This window comes from Erinaceus europaeus, chromosome 1, assembly GCF_950295315.1.
Source record: "Erinaceus europaeus chromosome 1, mEriEur2.1, whole genome shotgun sequence".
Lineage (NCBI taxonomy): Eukaryota > Metazoa > Chordata > Mammalia > Eulipotyphla > Erinaceidae > Erinaceus > Erinaceus europaeus.
In genome coordinates this window covers 18,913,131-18,937,910 of record NC_080162.1, presented here as the reverse complement: position 1 = coordinate 18,937,910, position 24,780 = coordinate 18,913,131, and the positions used below count along the sequence as shown (strand labels likewise).

The following is a 24,780-nucleotide window of genomic DNA, read 5'->3' as shown; positions in this document are numbered from 1 at the left end:
TGTTTTATTCTGTGAGTTCCATAAAAAATATGATTAGCTTCTTTCTTTCTTTCTTTCTTTCTTTCTTTCTTTCTTTCTTTCTTTCTTTCTTTCTTCTTTCTCTCTCTCTCTCTTATCTGCTCCTTCCTTCCCTTCCATCCTCCCTCCTATTTCTTCTATCCTTCTTTCTTTCCTTCCTTCCTTCCTTCCTTCCTTCCTTCCTTCCTTCCTTCCTGCCTGCCTGCCTGCCTGCCTGCCTTCCTTCCTTCCTTCCTTCCTTCCTTCCTTCCTTCCTTCCTCCCTCCTTCCCTCCCTCCCTCCTTCTATTACTATCAAGTCGCTACTGAGGCTAGGGTCATGCATGAGTCTACTGCTCCTTGTGACCATTTTTCCATTTTATTTTATTTGATAGAATAGGGAGAAATTGGGGAAATGATAGAGAGGGAGAAAGAAATATCTGGAGTACTGTTTCCTTGGTTGAAGAGCTCCCTTCCTCCCACCAGGAGAGGACTGGGGACTTGAACCTGGGTCCTTGCACATTAAGTAACTAGTGGACTCAACCAGGTGTGCCACAGTCTGCTCACCCTGAAAAATCATGATTAGGTACTATTTCTACAATATTGAAACTTTGTTCTATATATATATATTTAAACCGGGGCTGCCCTGTTACCTCCCTTATTTGATCTTAAATGCTATTCTTTTTTTTCCTCCTCCTTCTCCTCCTCCTTTTCCTTCTTCTTTTGAAAATGTAACTAAAGAACATTTATTTGTTTTTCCACTAATACTTTATCTTGAGGACACAACTGAACTATTGTCCCTACCCCCAACCCCACTCCACCTTGTAGAAGGGTTAGTATAATGAGTATTGTAGCAATAATTCTGGAGGCAAAAAAAAAGTAATAAATAAGAAATAAAAAAGAAAATTACTTGAGTATCCCACCCTATGTGAGCTAATTAAATCTAAGGATAAAAATGTTTTAGGGAAAACTGTCATTCTTATTGAATAATATCCAAATAAACATCAAGTAATGATGAAATTTGTATCTCATTACTTTCTTCAAGAAGAGATCAAGAGTAATGTTTTTATGCTTAGCATTTATTTTCTAATTTAATGCTAAAATAAATTTAGTATCATAATAATTTCCACTGTTCATATGGATGGGAGATATTTTATAATGTAAAGGTGATTAAAAAAGAACTCAGATTGAAAAATAATTCTAGGATAATATCAATGACAAAACATTGCTTCACCAGTATCCAGAGTGGCTTTCCTAATTTGGTGCATAATCGATATAGTTAGAAAAATATTTATGCTAAATTATAGAAACCAAAGCACAGAAATGTAGTGGTAATTAATGTATTTTCTCAATTGTTTACTTAAGTGATTAAAATCTCTGGTCTTAATGCAATATAACACATCTCAGTGATAGAGAAGAAAATTTTGCAATCTATGGATATTTGAAAAGAGAGTGAAATCATAGTTTTCCTGTAGCTACATTAACTGTCTTTTATCTGTAATAGGTCCATAGGTATTATATTAAACTATAATTTCTCTGGTTCTTGTTTTACAGTGGTAAAAATTTACTAAGCAAATCTCGTTGTATATTCCAAAAAAAAATTAGCTGAATTTGCTGCCACTTGATGTTGCACAAACTTTTTTTCTTTATTAATAATCTATGTAATAAGCACACTCGAATGGGATCAACTTAAAAATGCATAGAAAATTAAAACACCTTACATTTCCTCCCAAGAATTTTCAGTTCTCATTGGGAGATATAGGTACTTGGAGTCTGAGGCAGAATATTTTTGTTTAAATATCACCACCACCACTGACCAACTTTTTGACTTTGGACAGTAACCTAAGATATGTCCTATGGAGGTCAGGATGACAATTGACAATTTGGTGGAGGATGGGAAGTCCTGATGCCTGTTTAAGGTAAATGTGTGAACGTACCCTGTACAACACCCGTCCTGTAAATAGACATCTCCTTAATAAGGCGACACTGAAAAAAATCATAACTCATTACATATTTTGATTTATTCTAAAGTAAATATTGAAGTCCACTTGGGAAATTAGTTTCCTTTTACATTCAACTGTGAATTAATTTTTTTTTTGTTATCATGTCCTCTATATCAGAGCTAACAGATAATTCTAAGAAGGGTAATGTGGGAGCTTATAAAATTTTGGAGAACTGAAACATCAATAAAAAAGCAGACAATGTTACAGTTAAAATAAAGAAACAGGGTATGAGGAAAGCACAGAAAAGAGACAATGCACCTGGAATATTTCCATCTTCATAGCAAATATTTCATAAGTGTCCCCCATACTTCAGTCCTGCTAGGCAGCATCCTGAGTTGGACTGGCCAACCAGAAAGGAATGATGTATGAATGGTTCTCCCACTACACCACTACTAGATCTTTGCATATTGAGCCAGTCATAAAACTAGAATTCTTTATCATTTTTTTTTCTGACAGTCAAGATTTGTCTCAGTCTCCATCATCATCATTCTCATCAACTAGCAACAGCAGCAGGAATCACCATTGCTCTTTCTATCAGTTGTGGTTTTGTTATTGCTCTGTTAGAGAAAACACAGCAAGGAGTTAGGTATGCTATCCGATGCTATTGACATTTTCTGTTACTTTTATGACTTTGGATTGTCTATTGCCAAAAATGATTTCCCCGATAGTTTTTTTTTAAACTGATTTTTATTTATTGGATAGAGACAGCCATACATTGAGAGGGAAAGAGGTGATATAGAAGGAGAGAGAGAGAGAGAGAGACACCGGCAGCACTGCTTCATCACTTGCAAGGCTTTTCCCTTGCAGGTGGGGGGCTCGAATCCAGTATATTGTGCCTTGTAGCATGTGCACTCAACCAGGTGTGTCACCACTTGGCCCCCTCCCCTGATCTTTATTGTAGATGTTACCTTCCCCAAGTCTTATCCTAGTCCTTGGAGAGGCAAAATGAGAGAACTTATGAGACTAAGAGAAAGGCCTTCCAATTCATGAGATCACTCCATTTTCTTCTCTCTGTGTGTATGTTTTTAATTTCTTTTAGTAGTTGTATATTTTTTATTATTTATTTTTTCCTTTATTGGGGGATTAATGTTTTACAGACAATAGTAAATACGATATTTTGTACATACATGATATTTCTCAGTGTTCCACAAAATAGTGTAACCCTACTGGGTCCTTTGTCATCCTTCTCTAAGACATGTATTTTCATCACCCCTACCCACCCCAGTAGATCTATTTTTCAACGGACAAGTCTATCAAAAATGTGTTCTCTGGGGTTCTCCGAATATTAGGGTGCAGGGTTTTGTTTGCATCTCAGGGTTGAGAAATAAACTTCATTACCCCATTAGTAGTGAAAGAAACGAGGTTTTACAGCTGAAAAGAGATACAGCTGACTGATGGCGTACATCTCACAATGTGGTTCTGCTGAGTGTCTTTCAGCAGGGCATCCTGAGGTGTTATAGAAAAATTCATGTTTCAGCTCTGAGTGTTACAGCTCAAATGTAGCCGAAGAACCAGACTGAGGCCACATGGAGGGCAAGGAGTCACTCATCAGTGGTTGAAGGTTGATTCCTGTCAGGCCTGGACAGCTTTCTGTCTCAGCACCCAGTCTTTTATGTTTTTTCAATCTAGGCTCAGAATAATTTGATTGGTTACAAATAGAGTCAGGAGAGAGAGAAAGATAGATGAGAGAGAGAGAGAGAGAGAGAGACCAAGACAGAAAGAGCAGAGCGCTGCTCAGCTTTGGTTTATTGTGCTGCTGGGGATTGAACCGGGGACCTTGGAGCCTAAGGCAGGAGAACCTTGCATAACCATGAGGTTGTCTCCCCAGCCCTCAGCCAAGGTTTTCACTGGGGCACTGGAATATGGAAGTGAGAGTCCACCATTTGCAGCAGTTTTCTCTCCTCTCTTCATTTTTATCTGCAGACTTTTCAGTTCAGAGGTTCTGTCAAAAAGTCTCCTGCATGTGTGTCTACTAATCTTCTGCATATGTCTGGCTAATCTTCCAAATATGTCTGCATACAGCTATGTCAAATATAAACATTTATAGATATACATAAACATTTTAAGGGCATACGTAATTGAATGAACTCTCTGTTGGCATGTAGACCTACATCAGACTGTTATCTCCAATTCTAGTGATTATATCAGATTCTATGTTTACTCTGTAAATTCTGACCTTACCCCAAAGATGGAAGCATAATTCAGGGATATCAGGTAAGGCAGGCTTCATGTTAGTCGAAAGGCCTGTTGACCACTATCTGTTCTCCTGCTGATATGGCCAAAATAGCTCTGGGGGCCTGAAGACAGCATAATGGAAATAACAAAGAATTTCTGTTATAATACATAGCTGTTAGTACTTAAGGAAAATAGTTCAGCAGAGAAAACTATCAAGAAATCAGAGGTTCTGCATCACAAAACTTTTACCTCCTTTGTAAAAGTTACACCTAGATGCCTAATTCTTTTTATGCTGTTGTTAAGTGGGATTGTGCATAGAGGAATGCTATTGATTTTTGTATAGAAATTTTTTATCTGCCCCTTTTACAATATTGACTTGTGATCTCTCAATTTGGTTTTTATGGGATTTTTTAGGATTTTTTTATATATACTAACATGCCACCTGCAAATAGTGATACGTTTGTTTCTTCTCTCCCAATATGGTCTCTTTTACTTCTTTCTCTTGTCTTATTACTAATAACAATAACTCCCAAAACTATGTTGAATAATTGTGGTGAGTGTGAATACCCTTGCAGTGTCAGGGCCTTGAACATGCACAATATCATGGCTCCCAGTGAACTTTTTGATTCTTCATTCTTTTTTACTTAAGAGAGAGAAGATAGATATGATAGCATGAGAGCTTCCCCCAGTGCTATGCTACTCCCATGTGTTACAGGGACTCAAATCTGGGTTGCCTGCCTGGCAAGGCTTGTATTCTACTGGACGACCTATCCACTAAGTGCTCATATATATGATTTTCAAAAGCATTCCATCATTCTATATGTTGTCATTTTACTTCTTTAATAGTATTATTTGATCTAAAAACTTTTTAGTCTTACATGTTCAATTTATATATTTTATCTTATTTTTATTTTCTATACAAAATTAGGAAATTTTTCAATTTATGAGATGGTTTTCTAGTTTAAGATTTTTCTATGGGCCGGGTGGTGGCACACCTGGTTGAGTGCACATATTACAGTGCACAAGGACCCAGGTTCGAGCCCCAGGTCCCCACCTGCAGGGGGAAAGCTTTGCAAGTGGTGAAGCAGGGCCTCAGATGTCTCTCTCTGTCTCTATCTTCCTCTCTATCTCCCCCTTCCTTCTCGATTTCTGGCTGTCTCTATCCAATAAATAAATAAATAAAGATAATTAAAAAAAAGATTTTTCTAATTTCTTTCAATGGGACTTTGTAGTTTTTAGTATAGAAGTTGTTCACTTCTAAAATCCACTACTATGTAGTTTATTTTTGATCCAGTCACAAGTGAAATTGTCTCTGTAATTAATAGATTGATTGTTTATTACAGACTTCTCTCTGTATAATTGATATTTACACAGTGATACTTCATTCTACAACCTTGCTGATCTTGTTTATTTGCTTGAATTATTTCTGTTTGTATATGGAGTCCTTAGAATAATCTTTTTAAAAATTATTTATCTATTCTCTTTTGTTGCTCTTGTTTTTTATTGTTGTAGCTATTATTGATGTCATTGTTGCTGGATAGGACAGAGAGAAATGGAGAGAGGAGGGGAAGACAGAGAGGGGGACAGAAAATTAGACACCTGCAGACCTGCTTCACCACATGTGAGGTGACTCCCCTGCAGGTGGGGAGACAAGGGCTGGAACCAGGATCCTTCCACTGGTCCTTGTGCTTTGCGCCGCATGCGCTTAACCCGCTGCACTACCACCCAACTCCCAGAATAATCTTTAGGTGGGGCTGAGTGGTGGCACACTTGGTTGAGCACACATGTTACAATGCACAAGGACCCAGGTTCAAACCCCTGGTCCCCACCTGCAGGGGGAAAGCTTTGCAAGTAGTGAAGCAGTGCTGCAGGTGTCTCTCTTCCTTTCTGTTTCCCCTTACCCTCTTGATTTATGTCTCTATCCAATAAATAAATAAAGATTTATGAAGAATAATTTTATGCAAGATGATGTTATCTTCAAGTATAGACAAAATTTTTTCTTTACAACTTTGAAATTTTAAAAATACTTCTTTGGGAAATAGCATAATTATTATATGCATGCCTGTGTTTCCAAAGTCCCGGTTTCAGTTGAGGCACTGCCATAAGCCACAGCTGACCAGTGCTTTGGTAGAAAAGACTCAAAAAGAAAAAAAAAGCACCAAAACCTTTTCAGGGCCACTCCAGGGAGATAGTTTACTAGGTAAGGCATGTGGCTTGCTATGCATGTGGCTTATATTGAATTGGTAGCGTCACATGGGGAGTTCACTGGGAGAAGTTCTGGTACTGTTGTGTCTTTACATTTCTCTGTCTCTGTCTCTGAAAGAAAATGTGACTAAATAGTGAACTTATGTGTGAGAAATTCAAAAACAAATTACTTCTTTAATTATTGATTAAATATTCTAGTGCAATATCAAATAGAAGTAACAGAGGATACATATGTCCCCTTAATAATATGGATAAAGCTTTTTTTTTTTTTACCACTAGTTATATTCTTGCTAGTTATATAGTTTCATAAATTTCCTTTTTCAAACTGAAGGACATATATTTTTCTTCCTTTTTGACTGAATTTGGATGCGTCTGAGTAAGCATTATTTAGAAATCCAGTAATGAGTAGGATGGTAAAATATTAAACTTACTTTGGGAGAGTAGTAACTAGATATTCTTGCAGACCATTGTTGGATAGTTGAACCCTCATTTTCCTTATGCACTTGCTTTGAAAAGGAGTGATCTTCAACAAGAGTTCTTTCATTCTCTTCAACATGAGAACTAGGTGTTCTAGTGATATATTTTTTCCACACTTAGACAACAGTATTATTCTATTAGCATATCTTTTACAGAGCCAAGTCTCATGTTTTCAAATGTGTCATGACTTCGGGCCATGCTAGTGCTTTAATATGAATTATAGTAGTTCTAACGAGGTATTTGTGGCAATCATTTATCTTGGACATGAATGATCACTGCTATAAATTTGTAAGATATTTAGTGATATCTAACATCATCAAAGGTTATTTTATATCGCATTTGAATTTTGGCAAACTTTGTGATATATTTAGTCATAAAGCTGTTCTGAAAACAGTAAGAAAATCAAGCAGTTCATACCAACTTTTGTATGCTACATGGGATGCATTTTTAATAGTTTATTTCTGCATTAAAGGACAACACCAGCCTTATGGGGTTTTCCACATTACAGCCTCTTGCATCTGTTCTATGATAGGAACAAGGCAGATTGAGTATTTAGTCATCTGCTGGTTCCATTTGGTGCTAAATACATACTTTTTCTCCAGAGTGTGGGGTACTCATTTATTTTATGTACCATAATGGATTAAAGCCACTTCTAGAGATATGAATATTTAAGTTGGCAAAATAAATAAATGATGAATATTTTATATATGGATAATCCATGATCAGTATACGAGTTATTATTTTTTTTTCCATCAGGATTATCCCTGGGGCTCCATGCTTGCATAACTCTACCACTATTTCTGGTGAGCATTTTTCTTTTCTTTTAATAGAAGTTAAGAGACAGAGAGATTCAGAGAAGAGGAGATATACCTGCAGCCCTGCTATGTCACTCATGAAGTTTCCCTCCTGAAGGGGGAAATGGGGGCTTGGACACTGATTCTCATGCATGGTAATATTTGCAGTCTACCAGATACACCACTACCTGTCTCTGTTTCTCTCCCTCTCTGTCTCTCCTGCCCCTCTCAATTTCTCTCTAATATAATAAATAAGGGAATAAATACAATACAATATTTATAAAGAAAATGCTTAATGTTTCACATTAGGCCATTTAACTTCTTTTATACCTTGTAAGGTAGTAGTCATTTCTATCCCCATTTTGTAACAGATGATTATTTCACTAAAATTGTCTTGCTACTAAAATGCTTTTACATTTTGACCACCAAGCTAATGTCACTTTCATTATAATGGGACAAACTTCCTGCCATGGAGTTGCCTAATATTTCCTTTCTCATTTTCACTTGGTGTAGGCTGTTCAGGTCCAGGGACATGCATTATCTGACTTCTAAATCTCTGTCAAGATCATAGACACGTGAGAATAATGTAAAACGTGGACAGCCTCTGTAAAGCTCATCCAAGTAACTGTGCTAGTATTTTATAGACCAGGGATTCACTAGGTTTGACCAATTTGGGTATTAATATTCTTAAATGAGTCAGATATTACTAACAAGGAAGTTGCACCAATATCACTGGAGTTAGATTCCTTTTAGATTAAGTATTTGCTCTTTGTGATGTACCAGAATGTTTAAAATGGGTGGTCTGTTCCTTCAGGTTGAGTTACAGAAGCTTAAGTAATAATGAATTTTTAAAATTTTTTATTTATAAAAAGGAAACATTGACAAAACCATAGGATAAGAGGGGTACAATATTGCACAATTCCCACCACCACAATTCCCATCCCCTCCCCTGATAGTTTTCTTATTCTTTATCCCTCTCAGAGTATGGACCCAAGATCATTGTGGGATGTAGAAGGTTGAAGGTCTGGCTTCTGTAATTGCTTCCCCACTGAACATGGGCATTGTCAGGTCGATCCATACTCCCAGCCTGTCTCTCTCTTTCCCTAGTGGGGTAGGGCTCTGGGGAAGTAGAGTTCCAAGGCACATTGGTGGGGTCGTCTGTCCAGGGAAGTCTGATTGGCATCATGCTAGCATCTGGAACCTGGTGGCTGAAAAGAGAGTTAACATATAAAGTCAAACAAATTGTTGAACAATCATGGACCTAAAGGCTGGAATAGTGCAGATGAAGTGTTGGGGGGTACTCCATTTTGTAGATAGCTAGCAGACATATTTTAGTTATGTTTCAAAGGACCTGTAGCTATACTAGTGGTTTTTTTTTTCTTCTTCTCCTTTCTCCTTTCTCCTTTCCCTTTCTTCTTCTCCTTCTCCTTCTCCTTCTCCTTCTCCTTCTCCTTCTCCTTCTCCTTCTCCTTCTCCTTCTCCTTCTTCTTCTTCTTCTTCTTCTTCTTCTTCTTCTTCTTCTTCTTCTTCTTCTTCTTCTTCTTCTTCTCCTCCTCCTCCTCCTCCTCCTCCTCCTCCTCCTCCCCCTCCCCTCCCCCTCCCCCTCCCCCTCCCCTCCCCCTCCTCCTCCTCCTCCTCCTCCTTCTTTTTCCCTGAGCCTGAAATCTGATATGCAAGTGGATCCAAGTTATTGTCTGGGGAGATGATGTCATGGCTGGGAAAATTGCCAGAAAGCTGGATCAGGGAAGAGAGTGCTCCCTAATATGGGAAAGGGGTATAAATATTGTTGACTGTAAACCCCATTGATTTGATGTGATCTGGGGCCCATAATTAGCTTAGGAGCCTGAGTGACCTCTGTATCCCTCTAGATCTGAGCTCATATTCTGTGGTCATGAGTAGGAACATTCCATGCTGCCCCAGTATCGACCCATCTTCCACAGGTGTAGCATAGAGTATGTTGTCCAGCCTCCCTTCGGTGGATGGAACATTCTCTATCATTGTTGATCCAAGTTGAGGGCAAGGTCCTGTGGGGGCCCACAAAGGGGTCTATTTGTTGTTCCTGATAAAAATGACCAGTAACACTGGAGAGAGATATTTATTAGTGTTCTAGGCCCATCAAATCTGTTTGGGAATCTCTGGACTCCCCGACTAGGGCCTCAGCTTATGGAATGGCCTGACAGTGACTAAAGAGTCATCATTAAAGTATGCCAGTATCTTGTCCTTATTCAGCTTTTGCAGTCCTTGCTTTGATAAGGTTAGCTTTGGAGTAAGAGAACTGTAATAGGAAGTATGTAAGGAGGGTATCTAAGTCTAAGTAGACACTATTTCATTATGAACTTGATACTGACTCACTATAAACTATTGTGTATTTTTGCTTTCAGGTTTATATTTTGTCCTAATTTATGGATACATGTGAACATATGTTCTATCTAATGGGACCTGGCTTATATCTAGGTTTTGGGACCTTGTTAGGAAGTGAACCTCCTGGAATGGAATTAGAGAATATCATGAAAGGAAAGGTCTCACTGGAGTGAGGAGGGTGAAGGGTTGACATTCCATACCTGTTGTCTCTGTGCAGTCTGAGGTGAAGCATGCTGAGATGGTACTCGTTGCATTGATTAGGTGGGATCGGTGGATGTAATATCATTTGGTATGACTTGAGAGAAGCATGCAAGGGAGTGAGCCCTACCCCAGAGGTAATAATGGATTTTAAGACCAATGCTATTTATTGCTGTTTAACTAAATGTTTAATTTCAGTTTAAGGCCAGGGAGATTGCTAAGCAGGTAGGACAGGCACTTTGCCCCACGTGCGACCCAAGTTTGAACCTCAGTGTTCTGATGTGGTGGTGTTTTCCCCTCAGTCTGTCTCTCTGCTTCAGTCTCTTTCTCCCTCTCAATGAAAAAAGTAACTGTTAAAAGGTGAAATCACACATATGAGAGGCCTTAGCTTAGCAAATTAAAGGAAGAATGAAAGATACAATTAAAATTCAACTTAGTTTAAAGATGTTAATTAAAAAGTACTTTAAGAGAAATTTCTGATTAGTAGATATTTGAATCTACTTCAGTTAAGTAATGAAATAAATTCACAAAATGGTAAGGAAGCATGAAGTACAGCAACTGAATCTTGAAGAAATAATACCTTTTTATTTTGCTTTTCTGTTTATTTTTTCTACTTTAATCATATGATAGATGACTTCAAACATAATTTATTTTTAGATATAAGTTGAAGGTAAATAGTAGACATACCTATTACATTTGCCTCAAATGAATGAAAAATTATCATATTATGTCTCTGAACTGTATGTACACATTTTCTTGACTTAAATTATACTTTGTATTACAATTTAGTAAAAATATTTTCCAAGGATGTTTCTTTGCCTTTTTAATATTCGCTCTGGTGTATTTTGACAACAAAAAGAATTCATTAATGGCCTAGACTACAAAAATTGGGAATATCAATACTAGTATGTGACTTTTCAGGTTTTTATTGGAATTTAAGAATTCTTTAATTTTTCTTTTGTTGAATTTTCATATTAATGGAATATTAATATTGATATTAGATATTAATATTGGTATTTCATACTAGATGAAATAGCAAGTGGGGAATAAGGATAGCAAAAACGTAAGGCTACTCTCTGCTGCTTAAAGATATTTTGATTGTAAAATTTTTCCGACCTTTATTACCCTCAAAAGTCTATTTTTCCTTCATCATCTCTATCCTCCAGTCCTGTTTAGTGCAGATTTCATTCACAAATTTATTCTGGAGAAAAACATTGAAACTAACAGGTGTTATGTACTATTTGTTTTTGTATAGAGTAGGAAGCTGCCCTGTAATCAAGTTAGCAGGCAGTATCTTGGCAAGGAAACACAAGAGATAAGAACCAACAACAAATGTGGAGTCCAAAGAGCAAAGTTCCTTTTTTCCTAAGCATCTTCTTAAGCAAACAAAATAGCTCTTTATAAGCTCCTTTCTCCCCCCTTATCTCCCCGCCCCCCAGAGTGATTCTGTCAGCTCCAGAAATCTTATTTAAATACCTGGAAAAGAAACTTGATAATTTGCAAGTAGTTCTAGTTCATTGAGCAGAATTTCTGCTGAACTATTCCACTTTGGCAAGGATGTAACTTAGTAAGAATGTGTTTTGAGTATTTGAAAAAAAAGATTTCTGAGTGCATGAATTCAGTAGCTGAAAATTCTTTGGCTTTTATTTTTCAGATGGCTGGGTTATGGACACTTTCTCTTATTTCTAATTGTCAAACATTTGTATTTTCTTTCTTTCTTTCTTTTCTTTTTTTTTTTTACCTTTTAAGATAAAAGCCTTCAGGTTAGCAAAACAGCTCACTAGGATATATTCATGACCTGAGTTTGAACCTAATCCCTGTTGCACTGAAGGAAGCATCAGTGCTTTGGACTCTTACACACACACACACACACACACACACACACACACACACACACACACACACTCTATCTCTCTCTCTCTCTCTCTCTCTCTCTCTCTCTCTCTCCCTTTCTCACTCTCCTTCTTTGCTCTTCTGCCCCTCTCTATCACTTGGCAATACGAGAATCCGGCATGAAGCCCAGCCAGTCTATCTTGGCGTTACTCTCAATTGCACTCTGTCATTTCACAAACATCTCATAAAAACTGCAGCAAAGGTGGGCACGAGGAATCACATCATTGCAAGACTGGCCAGCTCCTCATGGGGCGCGAGCGCTTCCACACTACGATCATCCTCTCTGGCATTATGCTATTCCACTGCAGAGTACTGTGCCCCAGTATGGTTCCGTAGCCCCCATGTCCACTTGGTCGATTCCAAATTATATTCCTCCATGAGGATAATTTCTGGAACCATCCGTTCCACCCCGGTTCCATGGCTGCCAGTTCTTAGCAACATCGCCCCGCCAGATATTCGTCGGGATGCGGCATCATCTAAGTTCATTTCCCACGTCTACGCTCGACCGGACCTGCCAATATACGCGGATATCTTCGCCCACCCTGTCCAACGCTTGACGTCTCGTCACCCAATCTGGTCCCCTACGCCTACACTGAACTTCTCTGTTCCAGACTTTTGGAAACAGAGTTGGCAGTCAGCTGAGGTAAAGAACAAACACCTCATCACAGACCCCTGCAAGTGTCAACCTGGCTTTGACCTAGCACGTTATGATTGGGCCCTCCTCAATCGCTATCGAACAGGCCATGGCCTGTGCGCAGCTATGTTCCATCACTGGGGAGCCAGAGACGACCCGAACTGCCCCTGCGGCTCCAGACAGACTATGACCCACATAGTCAACGACTGCCACCTCTCCAGATTCAAAGGAGGTCTCGAAACTTTACACCAGGCTCAACCTGACGCTGTTGACTGGCTACGGAAGAAGGGCAAACGCTAGAAGAAGAACTGTGTAAAAATAAATAAATGAACAAACAAACAAATATAATGGAACTCCTTAAAGTGGCAATGATATTGTGAATGGTCTGACTATATCTTCTTTGGTCCTCCATTTAATATTTGTGGGAAATATAATACCAGTGCAGGATCATAGCTTAGTGATCCCAGTACCTTTTGCCAGGATAAATCATGCAGTATGAATATTTGTTTGACTTGAGCATTTTTGTTTTGTTTGGTTTCATACAATTTTTATTGGAGTATAAGATACATCATGAAAAATGCACAGCTCATAAGTATAATGTTCAATGAATTTTCCTAATTTTTAAACACACCATAGCACACTCAAAGGAAGAAACAAAACTTTTAGTAGAACCTGAAAGATTCCTTAATCCTTTCCTACTCTGTGGTCACTCATCAGCAATGACTGTTACTCTGATTTCTAAAACTAACAATTTTGCCTTAGTTGAATCTTATATAGATGAAATCAAATAACAAGTGGACTGTTGTGCCTCACATTTTTCATGTCATACTTCATGTGATTGCTCATATTAGCATTCATTCATTCCTTTAAAATTCAATAAACAAACCTGCAAATAAAGGGCTTTTGTCTATTTATTTATAGACTGAGAGTCAGAGAGGAGGTATGAAAGAGATCAAACACCAAAGCTTCCTTCAAAGCACTGGGAGCTGAACTGAACCTGGTTCACACCCAGATGGCAAAGCAGTGCTATCTAGCTGGTGCTTGTCAATTTTTTTTAAAAAACTACATTAGATTTATCTAGTGAGATGCATTTTAGGGGATATTTATTGTTTTTTCATTTTCCTGTTATCTAAATAATATATTCTGTCATTACCTTCTCCACTATAATAATAATTTATTTTTGTTCTGTCCATGGGACCTGTTGGTCTTCACAGGCTTTACTGATTTGTTGCTTAGAGTATCTGAGTATCCGCATCACTTAGAATTCTCTAATTGACTTAAACATATGCAACAGGGCTGGGGAACAGCATAATGCATAATGATTATGCAAAATGACTTTCATGCCTGAGGCTCCAAAAGTCCCAAGTTCCTAGAGCTGAGCACTGTTCTGATCTTTCTGTATAGCTGTCATTAAAACAAATTTAAAAACAAATAAAAAGAGATATTTAGTTTAAATCTTGTTTGTAATAATGCATATTCAGACTACTATCTTTTGGAAACTATCTAATGACTTTACTATTCTGTATAGGGAAGTAAAATATATAGGTGTCACCCCCTGAGGGGATTATTAATACTTTGAAAAAAATTACTGTCATGTGGAGATAATTTCTTTTAACTCTTTCTGAATGTTTGTATTGAGGGAAGGGGAACCTGTACTTGTTTCAACATTTAAAAAGTTCATCACACATTATCTCAACAAAGAATTGAGGAGAGAGCATGATTTTCAGGAATTTTATTCTTTATTTGGGAAAATTGAAAATATCCCCATTTTAGGCAGAGAGAGAGAGAGAGAGAGAGAAAAGTGCAGAATTCATACTAACATGATGATCAGGATAGACAGAGAGTGAGCCACGCCCACAACTCTGGTTTTTAACATCCCAGCCCCGCCTCCTTTCCAAGCCACACCTGTCACCTCTCCCATTTTCTGGGCAGTACCCTCCAGGTGCCTCCTGTCCCTCAATATATTTGTGCTTCTTAATGCTATTCCTCTGAAGAGTTGCACATCATTTCTAAGTATTAAATTATTTGTCCTCTAAGTCATACTGAGGTAAATGTAATAGTGTTATATAGTTGTGGAAAATAGGAAAGTCATCAAAACCATCACAGAACCAAAACAAGTTTTGTAAATCTAAGGTGTAAAATAATTCTGTATTCTTCTTTCCTGTAACTCTCTGCTTTTTCTCAAGTTAATATTTCTGGTGTCGTATTACTTATTAACCCTGTGAGAGAGTCCTCACAGATGTTTCACTATCACTATTTTTTATAGTGTATGAATTTTAAAACCATGAATTAGAACACATTCTTTATTTTCAGAAAGGAACTAAAAATAGAGTAGTACTGCCATTTATTAACTTCAAGCAACAATATCAAAGGGAGTAAAACTATGTGAACAAAGGATGGGATATACAGGTAAGAAGTCAGGGTTTTAGTCTGTTTCACACAAAATGCTGAATTAAAATGAAGCCAATAACAACAACTTTACTGCCTGAAAAGGTGTTGTCAGGATCAATAGGATACTATAAAGTAGTACCTTATAAACTCTAAAAAATTACACAAGAGCTCTTTCTTATATAGCAAATAAATGCAATCCTTTCTTTGCATACAAACAAACAACCACACAAGATACTTGCTAGGGTAGCAGTCACACTAATTTGGATTATAGTACAAGAAATACTCTGCCTACTTGTTACTTGAGCAAGGCAGTCGATATTTATACCCTAGTTTTTCATCTGTAAAGTAGGGTATAGCGCTGGTCCTTAGCTTCCCTGGGAGGGAATGTGGCTCTGGCCTGGCCTGGATTACACTGAAGGAAGTTTTGCTGCTGGGTGTTTGTTGCTTTCTTCCTCTGTCTCTGTCCTGTCTGAAAAAGATGGCCCCGTGCAGTGAATTCCCAGCAGTGACAGAAAATGTCATGTAGAATAATATATACTGAGAGGTATTTTTGTTTTCTTTTATATTTGTTTTCCCTTTTGTTGCCCTTGTTGTTTTTTCATTGTTGTTATAGTTGTTGTTGTTGTTGTTGATGTCATTGTTGGATAGGACAGAGAGAAATGGAGAGAGGAGGAGAAGACAGAGAGGGGGAGAGAAAGACACCTGCAGACCTGCTTCACCGCTTGTGAAGCGACTCCAGTGCAGGTGGGGAGCCAGGAGCTCCAGCTGGTCCTTATGCTGGTCCTTGCTTTGTGCCACTTGTGCGCTTAACCCGCTTAACCCGCTGCGCTACTGCCCGACTCCTCCAAGAGGGTTTTTTTTGGGAGGGGTTATATGGTACATTATAAATGGAATGGATGGGATGATGTTAAGTTCTGTCAGATTCATTTCTTTGGGTTATTATTTTATTTTAATAACTTTAGATATTTTCTTTTTGCACATAAGTTGCAGGACTAGGAGAGTTCCCACTCACATCTCTTCAGGTTTCCTTCACCGTTAACATCTAAACATTTGCTGGTAACAAGCAAGCCTTAATGAATTATTGAGATCTGTTGTTTTCGACAGGTTATGTTGTTTTCAATGGGCTGGCTTCATGGGTGGGTAACAGACGACCAGGGATTCATGGTTGAGCTGTAGGCAGTATCTCTTTATTCATGCAGGATGCAGCACAATCTAAGCTGAGCTAAGCTAAACTAAAGTACCCTAAAACTCACAATGCTATCTTTATATATACTTGCCAAGTAGGGTGGAAACAGGATGTGACATAGAGAGGGTGGAGAGAAAAGTGAATGGTGAAAATCAGAGTGTGACAAGGAGGGGGCAGAGCAGGTGAGAATCCTATCACTGAACCACCAATGCACTGGAGGGAGGGTGGTACTTGTTAACAGTGGTTATGTAAATAGAATGAAGTGGTTATGAAAATAGAATAGTGTTAAGCAGGGGGGATTTAAACCAAATGAAACAGAAGGGGTCTCATGCATACCAACAGAGATCCAGTTCTCATTTGGACTTTACTGGTTTTTCCATCAGTATCTTCATTTTATCCCATAATCCAGTCTAGGCCACCACACTAAGTTTAGTCACCATGTCTTCCCAGTCTCCTCTGGTCTGTGATAGTTTATCAGTAAGTTTCCTTGGTTTCTGTGATCTTAACAGTTTTGAGAAATGCAATGTAGGTACCATGTGTAATATTCCTTAATTTGGTTTTGTTTTTTGGTTTTTTTTCTCATGAATGAAACTGAGGACTTTTGAGAACAATAGCACAGAGCTGAATGATACTTCCTGTCATAATATATCAAAGGGTACTTTATATCCATGGAGCATCACGGAAGAAGTGAATTCTTGTCAGGTGGTTGAAGTGGTGCTTACAAGGCTTTTTTTTTGCTTTATCTTGAGATACTGTTGTTGTTAACCTTTCACTATCACTGATAGAGGATCTTATATCCCTCTGTACCCGGTGTTTGAAATTGTTTATTTTCTAATTACTGTTTATATTTCTGTTTAAATACTTGTTTGGCTGTTTCCCCCTCTCAAGTCAATCTCTATGACATTTCATTTTGTGTTTTCTTCATGTTACTTATCATGACCTGATAATTCCTTGTGTACTTTGATCTAATTTATTGTTTTTCTATAAGTTCCCTCTCCCTCAGATAGAAACATAAGGTTTAAGAGATCACGTTTCTCATAGAAATTTTCATATCTGTATACACAATATCTAGTAAAATGCTGGTGCATGGTAAATGTTTAATATGTATTTGCTGAATAAATCCTAGAGAAAGAAAAATCCTGGTTAATTTATTTGTATTTCCAAACACAGTGGAAAAGAACTGAATGGTAGAAGGCACAATTTAAAATTATTAATTCAATTGGTTTAGCTTCATAGAAAAGGTTAAATGCAATCATCAGCATCTGTGGAAATCAATAATCAGCAAGCCTATAATTCAAGATCTCTTGTAATATACTTAGTAATGTGAATGTCAGAGTATTTTTCAGACATAAATATGTGACTGAAGTTATTGCACATCTGTGCTTTTGTGACCTTCATTTGCTAATTGGTTCAGTTCTTCTGTTGTAATTTTAACTGACTCTGAAGGAGCGTAAAAATAAGTGATGTCCTTAATTTTAACCTGTACCTGACTTTTTAGTATCTCTTCACTATATTGTTAGAATAGTGGAACTTTTTGGTGTAAGTTTTTTTCCCCCATAATCTGAAATTTGAAATCTCTTTTTATTTCCTGCCTCAGGACTTAAAATCTCCAAATCAAAGGGATGAAATTGCTGGAGCTCGGGCCTCATTGAAGGAGAACTCTCCCCTTTTGCATTCCATTTGTACAGCTTGTTTGGAACATTCTGATGTTGCATCTCTCAAAGCCACCAAGGATACAATTTGTGAAGAAATCCAGAATGCCCTTCATGTAATTTCAAATGCTTCACAAGGTGTCCAGAATATAGTGGATCTACCAGAACCTCAAGAATCAACTCTGGGAAGTGCTCTTGATGAGCTTGAGGTAAGTTAATATGTGATTTGATTTCCTAACATAAAGTAGAGTGAGTTTTCAGATATGTATGTTGGACTTTACACTAGGAGTAAACATTCAGTTATCCAATCATTTTATTTTTTAAATAAATTTAGATGTTTATTTTTTATTTATTTTTATTTTTTTGCCTCCAGGGTTATCTACTGGGGCTTAGTGCCTGCACTATGAATCTACTACTCCTGAAGGCCATTTTTTTCCCCTTTTGTTGCCCATCTTGCTATTGTTATTATTGTTGTTGGCTAGGGCAGAGAGAAATTGAGAGAGAGGTGGGGAAGACAAAGAGGGGTAGAGAAAGACAACTGTAGACCTGCTTAACCACTTGTGAATGGACACCCCCCCCCCACACACACACAGGTGGGGAGTCAGGGACTCAAACCTGGATCCTCCACAGGTCCTTGTGCTTTGCACCATGTGCTCTTAACCCACTGTGCTACTGCCCAGCCCCTCCAATCATTTTCTATCATTGACTTGTGTCTTGGAGTAATTGGTTAAAAGAAAAATATTCTGTCAATAGACTTCTCATTAATTTATAGATCTGCCAAGGAAGCAGATGGATTTGTTTTTATTGTTAGACTAAACTTATGACTTTTCTCGATATAGATCAATTTAGGAGGGTATTTCTTCTTCACTCTCACCATACTCACTTTTGGCACTATACATTTTGCCTGGGATAAAATCAGCAAGTTCCACAGTAAAGTTTACATTCTAGCAGAGGAGTATAGGTAATAAAGTCCTTCATTAGGGAATATTGCAAATATGTCAATTATACAGAAGGCTACATTGAGAAAGTGAGATATTATGAAGATTTGAAAGAAGTTAGAGGATAGGGTGGATGGTGAGCTTGAAGAAGACTTGAAGGAATACTCTGATATTTAAGTGATAGCACAAAAAGATGGGCTTCCTGAGTGAGCACTGTGGGGACAAGAGTACTCAGAGCTAAAGTGAGAGACCAGTGGAACTAGGATGTAGACCATTGCTTTATTAAAAGTTAAAAAGAGATCCACTATGCATCTTTAAGCAGAGGTGTAATGTGAGACTTGAGTCTTAAAAAGACTATAAAACAATTTCCAAATAGCTGTTTCTTCTGGGAATTCTTATTTTAATTTGGATTTTCTTTTGTAAATTTTTATTATATTTATTTAATTTGATAGAGATAGTCAGTAATTGAGAGGGAAAGGGGGTGATAGAGAGGAAGAGAGACAGAGACACCTGTAGCACTACTTCACCATTCTTAAAACTTTCCCTCTGCAGGGCGGGGGGGGGGGGGCGGCGGGTGGATGGGGCTCAGTTCCATGTCCTTGCTCATTGTAACACATGCATTCAACCAGGTATGCCTCCACCCGGCCCCCCATTTTAATTTAGTTTTAAGTGACTACTCCAAGAATGAAATGGCAGTGGTTGGAGAAGAGGAGGAGGTGTGTGTGTGCATGTATAGGTATAGTCATGGTCTCCCCTTTCTCAAGAAATAAGCCAGAATCACATCTGAACATCAGTCAGGATTCCAAAGATATTTTCCTGGAATTCTTTGCCCAGCCCCACCCCTGCCCCAGGGTCATTATTACTTTATTGAGGAAATGCTGATTTATCGGTTCTTATGGTTGTTGTTGTCACAGAGTCCATTTCCACATTTCCCAAAGGTAGGTATCAATACATTTCACCCTCAAACAAACTATCATCTTGTTCTATCACAGGGACTTAGAACCTCAGAGAAATCCCTTCAGGGAAGGTTGATGTTTTCCTGAAATTCTAATATTGTCTGAATATCCTTTGAAATTCAGTTCCAGTCAAACCCAGAATTGCTCAAGCTAGTAATATTTATAGATGAGTTATAAAAAGCTTTCAAGGTTGTCTAAACTAGACAGAATTTATTGAGCATTTAGCTTTTTAAAATGATTTCATAGATTAAATGGCTGTACTTCCTTTGTTTACATAAAACAGTATTTGCAAGGGATCCAAAATAACCTCTGCTTACCCTTGCTTCTGGAAGGATAGTATTATGGAACCCATTGATATTACAAATACTCTACTGGGAGTAAGTCTGATTAAGTATTTTATAGTGTAGAAATGTATCAGAGTGCTTACTCAACACCTAGCATTCTGAAGCTCTGTTAAATCTTTCATTCTGCTTTTTGACTGGTTGTGGATGTGAAACCTGAAATTTATTGTTGGAAAAAAAAATCTACATTGAATTGGGACACTGTACAAGCTAGATCAATTGATTTATTGAAAAGGCTAGTGGGGATTATAGTGTTCCAGCTGAATTTGTGGCTGAATAAGAGTTGAAAACTGTGTCATTGTTGATGAACTGATAGCTATTGGGCATGTATTTAAGCTGTAAATGTTGGCAGGAGAAATGGCACGGAAACTTCCAGACCTTTAAGGTATATATTTTTTTCTTATGAGGAGAGAGAAAGCAGCTATACTTATTTATATAAGAATTAACTGAATAGTTTTGTGATAAAGATAATAACAAAGGAGATATATACACTATTTTTTATTTTCAAAGTGCTATCACATCTATTTTATTATCTTCTCCTAAAAAATATATTTTTTGGTCCAGCAAGCTAGTTCACCTAGTAGTAGACTTGCTTTGTTTGTGTGAATAACCCAGGTTTAAGACAGGTTTTCCAACCACATTGTAGGACATTTTTTTCCCACCCTTTCTGTTTTTGTTTTTCTAGCTGAAAAAAATTGATCCAGTGTTAAAACTCAGGTGATAGCATAATAATAAATGAAATATATTAATTATATATCATCATATATTCATATATATTCATTTATCTATTATTATATCCTCGGTCCCTAGACCAATTTCTTATAGTAAATAATAGATGAATCAGTGAATGAGTGAAAGAAGGCAAGAGTGAACATAAGAATACTGCATGTCATTTTATGATACTAAACTTAACATTTTCCCCTTAACCTTCCCACACATTTTCTTCTTTTCCTCCTACACGTATTTATCCTTTTCTTCAATTAGCACTGCATGTATTGGGGATAAGTAGCTCTGACTAAAATTTTACTGGGCCATGGATTTATAATGATGGAAGCACAGTACCGTATTCAAGTGTTGTGCCGTTCAGCTTCTTTTCTCTGTAATGGAGGACACGGAAAATAAAGTCTTCTTTCTGGTACTATCCAGTCTTAGCTTAGGTCTTGGCAATTGGCAATTGAGAGAAGATGGCTATAAAGAGAGGCACTTGTAGACCTGTTTCACCTTTTGTGAAACTTATCTCTACAAAGGGAAAAAAGAGAGAGAGGAAGAAAGGAAGAAAGAAAGAAAGAAAGAGAGAGAGAAAAGAAAAAGAGAGAAAGAGAACAAGAGAGAAAGAGAAAAAAGTGGGGGCAGGGAAGTAAGGAGGAAGGAAGGAAGGGAGTAAAAAAGGAAGGAAGAGAGGGAAGATAGAAGGATGGATGTATGGAAAGAAGGAAGGGAGGGAGGGAGGAGAAATGCACACTTGTAGGGATAGATTGATTGTGCAGTCACTGAGCTCCAGAGATAACCCTGCTGGTAATTTAACAAAAGAAAAGAAAGAAAAGAGAAGTAGTAAAGTTTGTTGGAAGATAGTGTGGTAAGTTCTAAAATTCTATTGATACCACAATATAATATAAAAGTAGAAACAAAAAATTTATTTATTTATGGGCGGGAACAATAAACTCACTGGGAGATAAACAATAAACAGTGGAGAGATGACAAATTCTTTGAGAAATCATTAGCAAACTGAATTGAGCAACACATTGAAAGGATATGTAGGAAGACAAAGCAGAATTTATCCTTGGGATGTAAAGATGGTCAAGCATTTGCCAATCAGTCAATGTGATATATCAACCTAATGCTATGAAAGTAGGAGATGCAACAACTGACACAATTCAACATAATTCATGTAAAAAATTCCAAAAAATTAAGCAGAGAAAGAATTAAACATAAATGCCATCTATGAAAGGGTCACAGGTAAGATCATAATCAATGGAAAAAAGTGAAAGCTTTTGTTCCAAGACATGGTCCAGCAGGGGTGATCACTCTTTTTTCCCATTTTGATAGGAGAGATGTGGGGTGGAGGGTAAGGGTGATAATGGACATTCTTGTTTAGTCATATAGTTTAAGGGGAAAGTTATCAGTTTTTCCCACTCAGTATGATGTTAGCTAATGGCTTATCTGGCCTTAATTATCCTGAGGAACTTACCTTAAATGGTGTTGGATCTTGTCCAATGAGGTTTTAGCATGGATAGATATAATCATGAAATTTTTATCTTTATTTTTATTGATGTGGTATATTCTGTTGACTGATTTCTGCTACATAAGAATGAAACAAACTTCATCTTGGTGGATTATTCTATTAATATGTTGTTGGATTTAATATGCCAATATTTTGTTGAGGATCTTTGTGTGAATGTTCATCAGAGATATAGGCCTAGAGTTTTCCCTTTCCTTCCTTCATCTCTCTCATTACTCTTTTGTTTGTATTCCTATCTTCCTGTCTTTCATTTTGCAGAGTTCTTTTCTGCTTAAGCGATCAGAGTGCTATTTGTTTTGTAGAATATGTTTGGGAGTATTTATACCTCTTGAATTGTTGGAAAGAGTTTGAGAATGGTGTTTAAATTCTTCCTTTTTCTTTTTAATTTTTTACTTATAAAAAGGAAACATTGACAAAGCTGTAGGATAAGAGGGGTCCCACAGCTTCACACAATTCCCACCACCAGACCTCCATATCCCATCCTCTACCCTGATAGCTTTCATATCTATTCTTTATCCCTCTGGGAGTATAGACCCAAGATCATTGTGGGATGCAGAAGGTGGAACGTCTGGCTTCTATAATTGCTTCCCCGCTGAACATGGGCGTTGACAGGTCTATCCATACTCCCAGCCTGTCTCTCTCTTTCCCTAGTGGGGAAGGGCTCTGGGGAAACAGAGCTCCAAGGCACATTGGTAGGATCGTCTGTCCAGGGAAGTCTGGTTGGCATCATGCTAGCATCTTGAACCTGGTGGCTGAAAAGAGAGTTAACATATAAAGCCAAACAAATTGTTGAACAATCATGGACCTAAAGGCTGGAATAGTGCAGATGAAGTGTTGGGGGATTCTCCATTTTGTAGATAGCTAGCAGGCATATTTTAGTTATATTTCAAAGGGCCTGTAGCTATACTAGTATTTCTTTCTTTTTTTTTTTCCTGAGCCTGAAATCTGATATGCAGGTGTATACTAATTATTGTCTGGGGAGATTTTGTCATGGCTGGGAAAAGGGCCAGAAAGCTGGATCAGGGAAGATACGAGTAGCTCCCTAATATGGGAAAGGTGTGTAAATATTGTTGACTGTAAACCCCATCGACTTGATGTGACCTAGGGCCCATAATTAGCTTAGGAGCCTGTGTGACCTCTGCATCCCTCTAGATCTGAGCTCACATTCTGTGGTCATGAGTAAGAACATTCCATGCTGCCCCAGTATTGACCCATCTTCCTCAGGTGTAGCATAGAGTATGTTGTCCATCCTCCCTTCGGTGGGTGGAACATTCTCTACCATTGTTGACCCAAGTTGAGGGCATGGTTCTATAGGGGCCCACAAAGGGGTCTGTTTTGTTGTTCCTGATAGAGATGACTGGTAACAATAAAGAGAGGGAATTATTCGAATTCTAGGCCCATCAAGTCTGTTTGGGAATCTCAGGACTCCCTGATTAGGGCCCCAGCTGATGGAATGGCCTGATAAGGCTAAAGAGTCATTATTAAAATATGCCAGTTTCTTGTCCTTATTCAGCTTTTGCAGTCCTTGCTTTGATAAGGTTTGCTTTGGAGTGAGTGAGAGAACTGTAATAGGAAGTAGGTAAGCAGGGTATCTAAGTCTAAGTGGACACTATTTCATTATGAACTTGATACTGACTACTACAGACTACTGTGTATTTTTGCTTTCAGGTATATATTTTGTCCTAATTTATGGATACATGTGAACATATGTTCTGTCTAATGGGATCTGGCCTATATCTAGGTTTTGAGACTTTGTTAGGAAGTGAACCTCCTGGAATGGAATTAGAGAATACTATGAAAGGAAAGGTCTCACTGAGGCTGAAGGGTTGGCATTCCATGCCTGTTGTCTCTGTACACAGTCTGAGGTGGCACTCACTGAGATGGTACTCACTGCATTGATTAGGTTGTAATAGGCCCATGCAATACCATTTGACCTGATTTGAGAGAAGCATGCAGGGAAGTGAGCCCCACCCCAGAGGTCCTAGGATTGGGATAAACATAGGCTCTATAGAGAAAGCGGGAAATTCCTGTTGTCTTAGGGTTTAGGAAGACAATTGATAGTTATTGCAATAATCACATTGTTTGGCAATTGGGTTCACTTTGAAAATCCCTTTGTTAGGATTTTCTGTATCATACACACCATCATCATATTTTATGTCCTTTGATATTATTTGCATATAGCTATGTCACTGATTGCTTTTGTTCTCCCTGGACTAAGCTTTTAAGAGAGTCAACATATCAAGGACTCAGCCTATGTATTAAAAAGACTCAGTCTGTGCTTTAAAAAGTTTGAGACAGGGAGTTGGGCAGTAGCGCAGCAGGTTAAGCGTAGGTGGCGTAA

The 24,780-nt window shown here is 37.8% G+C and overlaps 1 protein-coding gene across 1 annotated transcript in view; it reads left to right on the top strand.

Annotated features, from left to right (window-relative positions):
* CTNNA3 (catenin alpha 3) overlaps window positions 1-24,780 on the top strand; it is a 1,573,756-nt gene that overhangs the window by 345,247 nt on the left and 1,203,729 nt on the right. The window contains exon 6 of the mRNA XM_060193489.1: window positions 17,911-18,174. Within this exon, the coding sequence (XP_060049472.1) occupies window positions 17,911-18,174 (264 nt within the window). The remainder of the gene's footprint in view (window positions 1-17,910; window positions 18,175-24,780) is intronic.